This window comes from Girardinichthys multiradiatus, chromosome 18 (genome assembly GCF_021462225.1).
Source record: "Girardinichthys multiradiatus isolate DD_20200921_A chromosome 18, DD_fGirMul_XY1, whole genome shotgun sequence".
Lineage (NCBI taxonomy): Eukaryota > Metazoa > Chordata > Actinopteri > Cyprinodontiformes > Goodeidae > Girardinichthys > Girardinichthys multiradiatus.
In genome coordinates this window covers 38,927,119-38,933,481 of record NC_061810.1, presented here as the reverse complement: position 1 = coordinate 38,933,481, position 6,363 = coordinate 38,927,119, and the positions used below count along the sequence as shown (strand labels likewise).

At 36.5% G+C, this 6,363-nt stretch overlaps 1 protein-coding gene across 1 annotated transcript; it reads left to right on the top strand.

Moving 5' to 3' along the window:
• The first annotated feature begins 888 nt into the window (after nucleotides 1-888).
• Nucleotides 889-6,059, top strand: LOC124884337 (extracellular calcium-sensing receptor-like). Its single transcript, XM_047392214.1, has 6 exons — nucleotides 889-992; nucleotides 1,125-1,422; nucleotides 1,537-2,328; nucleotides 2,437-2,664; nucleotides 2,778-2,901; nucleotides 5,146-6,059. The coding sequence occupies exons 1-6, from the start codon at nucleotides 904-906 to the stop codon at nucleotides 6,057-6,059; spliced, it is 2,445 nt and encodes an 814-aa protein (XP_047248170.1). The 5' UTR covers nucleotides 889-903.
• The last annotated feature ends 304 nt before the right edge of the window (nucleotides 6,060-6,363 follow it).

Here is a 6,363-nt window from a genome sequence, read left to right as displayed (position 1 = left end):
ACCTGACATTAATCCAATTTAAAAAATCTACAGAGAGGGCTCAGGACCACAGTGCCGAGCAGATGCCCAAAGAACCTTCAAGATTTGAAAGCAGTTTGTGTAGAACAATGGGTCAAATGTCACTTGAGCATTGTATGGGAGTAGAATACTGAACACATTTTGTGTTCAATAATTAATCCCTGTGTTATTAAAATTTATTACACAAAACTTAATCTATTGACTTTTTTTCATTTGTTTTGATTTTTTGTATGCATTTTGTTTGGTGTGCATTACTTGGGTTATTAAAGTTTGGAGTGTATTTCATATAGCCTAATCAGAAATATATTCATTGAGAAAAACGTTGGCATTTTTGATATTTATTTTCCACAATGCATTTGACTGTATTTGTATTTTACTGTACCCCCTTTGAACTGTAGAGTGGGAAAACAATTCTCCAAAGCTTCAAATTCCTGAATTTTGCTTTGAACATTTACAAATTCAAATTACAAAATTACAAGCACTGAAAAAATGATGGCAGTAATGAAAAATATTACAAGTAAAATATGAAACAAACTGAACCAACTCTAAAACTATAAGGTTTATAGCCTGTTCCTATAACTGTCTCCTTGCTCCACCTTATTGTACCACAGAGACAAATCATCACTGTTTATTATTAATTGTAAGCTCCTCCAACATTCATAAGTACCCAAGTGGCTCTGTCATTAGACTGAGATCCATAAGATGGCACCTAGTGACTTTACTTATTCAGATGCATTCAACATGATGTCTGCACATAGGTGGGCAGAGCATGGTTGTACACTTTTACAGTTACTTTTATTAGTGTCTTTCTCACTGACTGAGGAGCCATTGTGCAGGCAGATAGGGGATCTTGAGATCCCTCAGCTGTCCAAAGAAGGGGACATTATGCTGGGAGGTATCTTCTCTTTTCACAGCAGCTGGAAGAACAAAGAAAATACTTATACACAAAAACCACTGCCACTGGAATGCATCAGGTAACTTACACTATGACAATCAGTTACATGTTGTTTGTTTCTATTTTGTACCAAATAATATTGTAATTAAAAAAAGAACATTTGCTATTATCTTCCTGCTTTTATGCCAACCTTTGGTAACTCTGAATCAAGCTTGAATTTCAGAGAATTCCAGTTTGCTCAATCTATGCTTTTTGCCATCGAGGAGATTAATAACAACAACAAACTACTGCCGGGCATGTCCCTTGGTTATAACATCTATGACACTTGTGGTTCCATTGCCAGAAGTGTGAAAGTTGCACTTGCCTTGACAAATCATAATAACAATGTGACTTCAACCTCTGAGACCCTATGTACGAGAGCAGCACAAGTGCAGGCCATAATGGGAGAAACTTCCTCCTCTCCAAGCACAGCAATTGCTACTGTCATTGGACCATTTAATATTCCACTGGTGGGTACTATTGAAATAATAATGCATCAAGAGTAAACAAGACTTTATGAATAGTTCATGTATCACACTTTCATTTTCTGTTACTGTTTTACATGTTTAACTGTTTTCTTTCAGATTAGCCACTTTGCCACATGTGCTTGTCTAAGTGATAAAGCCAAGTATCCATCTTTTCTCAGAACTGTACCCAGTGACTACTATCAGAGCAGAGCTCTGGCTCATTTGGTCAAACATTTTGGTTGGACTTGGGTTGGAGCTGTTAGAACCAATGATGATTATGGCAATAATGGCATGGCTACATTCACTGAAACTGCAGAACAGTTGGGTATTTGTCTGGAATATTCTGTGTCTTTCTTTAGAACAGATCCGTTAGACAAAATACAAAAGATAATTGAAATTATGAAGTCTTCAACCTCTAAAGTTATAGTTGCTTTCCTTTCCCATATGGACATGGATGTGCTTATACACGAGCTGTCGCTTCACAACTTGACTGGGTATCAGTGGATCGGCAGTGAGTCTTGGATCTTTGATTCTCAAATTGCAGCATTGGATAAGAATCACATACTGGATGGAGCAATAGGCCTTTCCATCCCCAAAGCACAAGTCAGTGGTCTCAGAGAATTCATGTTTAATGTTAAGCCACTGAATTCATCCAATAGTGAGCTATTTACTGAGTTCTGGGAGGCTTTATTTAGTTGTAAGTTCAAGGAGTCAAAATCAGCTGAATTTCTAAGCAAATGTACTGGACATGAGGACCTGACAGTAGTGGAAAACAGCTTCACTGACATGTCACTCATGCCTATATTTAACAATGTCTATAAAGGAGTGTATGCTGTGGCTCATTCTCTGCATGAAATCCTCAGTTGCAATAAAACATGTAACAACACTGTGCAGCTAGATCCCTTCAAGGTGAGCATATTTTTAAATTTATGATGAAACAACAAATAAATACCGTTAAGACAAACTAAATCAAACACAGTTCTTCAAGAAATTAAATAAATCCAAATATTATATTAGATTTTACAGCACCTAAGGAAAATTAATTTCCAAACAAAGGAAGGTGATGAGGTGTATTTTAATGAGAATGGAGATCCAGCAGCTACATATGAAATAATAAACTGGCAACCAGGAGAAAACAACATGGTGGACTTTGTAACTGTTGGTCTTTATGATGCATCATTACTTGCTGACAAAAAGCTCAATTTGACAAACAAGGCTCTTATTTGGGCACAGAACTCAAGCAAGGTATTTACCCTGATCATTTTTCATAGTTTCATCATATCATGTATTTATTCATCAAGCTTTCAAACAATGTTTGTGAGAACATTGGATTTCTGTTATGTTGTTTTTTGATGCAGGTCCCTGTGTCAGTTTGCAGTGAAACGTGTCCACCAGGAACACGCAAGGTGCTACAGAAAGGAAAACCTGTTTGCTGCCATGACTGTGTAAAATGTGCAGATGGAGAAATAAGCAACAGTACAGGTTAAGTAGTTTCTAATGCAACCTGTTAAACTTGTATATAGCATAAAATAATGCTGTCAAGATTACATGTTTTTAACAAATCCTGCACTGTTTTATTAGTCCCTAAGCATAATTATTAGAAAAGCATATCAAACAAAGACTCTGAAGTTACTATGCTTTATTGTACCACATTTAAAAGAACAAATCCAGGACGAATATTACATGACAAAACTATTTTAGTGAGAAGTTAGAATGATGTTAGTATTTTCAATTTAAACAAAAATATCTTATTATTCATATAAATGAAGCTAATAGTAACATATGCTATATAATTTGTTTTTTCCAGGTTCATAATTATTCCGTTCCTTAAAAAATATAAATACTCATTGAACTTTTTGCATTTGTCGCCTTGCAACCACAAACTTCAATGTATATTAGACCAACATTGTGATAGACCAACACAAACAAAGCAGTGCATAGATCTGGAGTGAAAGAAAAATGACGTCAGGTTTTTAAGAATTTTTGCTATTAAACATTCGAAAGTGTGGCATGCATTTGTATGGGGCTCATTTGATTGTGATACCCCAAAGTAATGGTTTAGACCTGAGTACTTAAATTTCATTATAAAATCCAGCTGATATTTGAAGGTCTCAAAGATTTGTTAGAGAACATTTGAAAAAAACAGCATCATTAAGACCAAAAAACACACCAGACAGGTTAGTGATAAACTTTTGGAAAGGTTGCTTTAAACCTTGGGTTGGGTAATAAAACAATGTCTCAGATTTTGAAGATCTCACAGAGTCTTGCTCAATGTATCATCTGAAAATAGAAACCCTATGGCACAACTGCCAAGATCTGACCATTCACCTAAAGTGATAGAATCAGAATCAGAATCAGAATCAGAAAAGCTTTATTGCCAGGTACGTTTTTGGACATACAAGGAATTTGTTTTGGCGTAGTAGACTAGGCAAGAAGATGCAAATCAGAGAAACAGACAAGAGGCTCATGGTAACTCTAGAGAAGCTTCAGAGTTCCACAGTTCAGGTGGGAAAATGTCGAAAGGACAACCATTAGTTACGCACACCACCAATCTGGCATTTATAGAAAGAGTGACAAAAAGAAATCCATGTTGACAGAAAGCCAGAAGTCTTGTTCAGTTAACCGCAAACTGAACAAGACATCATACCATCTTGAGCATCCATGGAAAAACTGATCAGAAATTAGTCCAAGATAAATGGAGCTAAATAGAGGGCAATTCTGAAAGAAACCCTGTTAGGGAGTGCTCATGACTTCAGACATGTGTTAAGGATTCAGCTTCCAGCATGACAACAGCCAAAAACATAAAGCCAAAACAACAATTGATTTTTAGATCAAAGTATGTTCATGTGTTGGTATGATTAAAAGACTATCTCTTAATCTAACTGAAATATTATGTTGAAAGGTTTAAAGACTGATTTCCTCCATCCAAGCTGATTTAGTTTTTTTGCAAAGAAAAATCTCAGTTCTATACGTGCAACACTAGTAGAGAAATACCCCAACAGACTTACAGCTGTACTTGCAGTAAACGCTTGTTCTTCAAAGCACTGACTCAGGGGGGCTAAGTGCATTTGAAGAATAACATGTTAATTATTTGCAGAAATAAAAATAAGATAATTATAACCATCAATTGAAGGTACCCAGACCAAATACAGAAAGTAACGTCATTCCATTCATAATGTGAAATTTGTAGACTAATAATAAAAAAAAATATTTATCAAGAAATTCCAGGAGTCAGTGATAGCCTAGCTCAAAACAGGATAGAACAGCAGTGTTTTAGCCAGCCAAAGCACATGCACACAGCACACCATCAGGCTTGACTGTCATGGTTAGCACAGTTGCTGTTGGGTGCTCAAAAGTAGTGAAACGTGATACCTCAGTAGGATGGCAAAAGTGGTAAATGTTACTTTGTATGTATTGTTTATATTAATCATGGTTGATTAAAATTCTGAACTTGTCACTGAAATTTTCTACCATACGGAGCAAGAAAATGAAAGGTTTTCTGTGTTTGTGCCTCATTCAGCTACCCTAAATAACTATTTTTTTTAAGTCTGACAATACAACATATTTCCCTGAAATTCCCTGTCTACAAGACACTCTTGTTCTTTGCAATTAAATTGTTTAAATAAAGGTTTACTCAAAGCTTAAGATTATCTTAATTTGGAACTTTCACACAAAAACCAACTCTGCTTTGCAATCTAACATTTCTGTGGATCATGATTTTTGCAGATTCTGTCACCTGTGTAAGATGCCCCCTTGAAACTTGGTCAAATGAGGAAAGGGATGACTGTATACAGAAGGAGGCTATGTTTATTTCATATGGGGAAATTATGGGAGCATTGCTCACTGCAGCCTCATTATTTGGAACATGCTTGACTGCCCTTGTTGCAGTAATTTTCTTCAGATACAGAAAAACTCCTCTCGTAAGGGCAAACAATTCTGAGCTTAGCTTCCTGCTGCTCTTATCCTTGACTCTGTGCTTCCTCTGCTCTCTGACATTCATCGGCCAACCCTCTGAGTGGTCCTGCATGCTGCGTCACACAGCATTTGGCATCACCTTTGTCCTCTGCCTCTCTTGTGTTCTGGGAAAAACAATAGTAGTTTTAATGGCATTTAAAGCTACGCTCCCAGGAAGAAATGTGATGAAGTGGTTTGGGCCTACACAGCAGAGACTCAGCGTTCTTTCTTTCACTGTAATACAAGTAATCATATGCATCCTCTGGTTAACAATTTCACCTCCTTTCCCATTTAGGAATTTTAAAGAAATTAAAGACAAAATCATCTTGGAGTGTTCTCTGGGCTCAGCTGTGGGGTTCTGGTCTGTGCTCGGGTACATAGGACTTCTTGCTGTGTTGTGTTTTACTTTGGCTTTTTTGGCTCGGAAGCTACCTGATAAGTTCAATGAAGCTAAGTTCATCACGTTCAGCATGCTTATATTCTGTGCTGTGTGGATCACTTTTATCCCCGCATATGTCAGCTCGCCTGGGAAATTAAGTGTTGCAGTGGAAATCTTTGCTATTCTGGCATCTACTTTTGGACTGCTAATTTGTATATTTATCCCTAAATGTTATGTTATGCTACTAAAACCAGAAAAAAACACAAAAAAGAATATGATGGGGAAGGGGCAATCAAAGTTATTCTGATAATGAAAAGCAACAAAGTGATGAAATATTTAAAACTGCTAAAAACAAACTAATTTGGATACTCTGTGAGCTGCTATCTGATTGCCTCGCATTGAGAGGATGGTGTAGCCTCTATTTGTTCATTTCTGCAAACAATTTGTGTTTCTTGTTGTAGGATTTGAGTATGTATCTTTGTGTTGCAGTACTGAAAAGTAAAACTTGCTACTAAGGCGAACAGACTCATGATCTACTGGCTTCATTTTAGTGTTGGCCACCTTCACAAACAGCTTTTTTCGCGCTTTTTTTTTTTTTTTTACATGTCATG

Excerpts from the sequence above, each read along its gene's own strand:
- LOC124884337 (XM_047392214.1), top strand. The coding sequence starts at position 904 with ATGCTGGGAGGTATCTTCTCTTTTCACAGCAGCTGGAAGAACAAAGAA. Across the intron at positions 993-1,124 it reads CTGCCACTGGAATGCATCAG|CTTGAATTTCAGAGAATTCC; the intron begins GTAACTTACACT and ends CTCTGAATCAAG. Across the intron at positions 2,665-2,777 it reads GGGCACAGAACTCAAGCAAG|GTCCCTGTGTCAGTTTGCAG; the intron begins GTATTTACCCTG and ends TTTTTGATGCAG.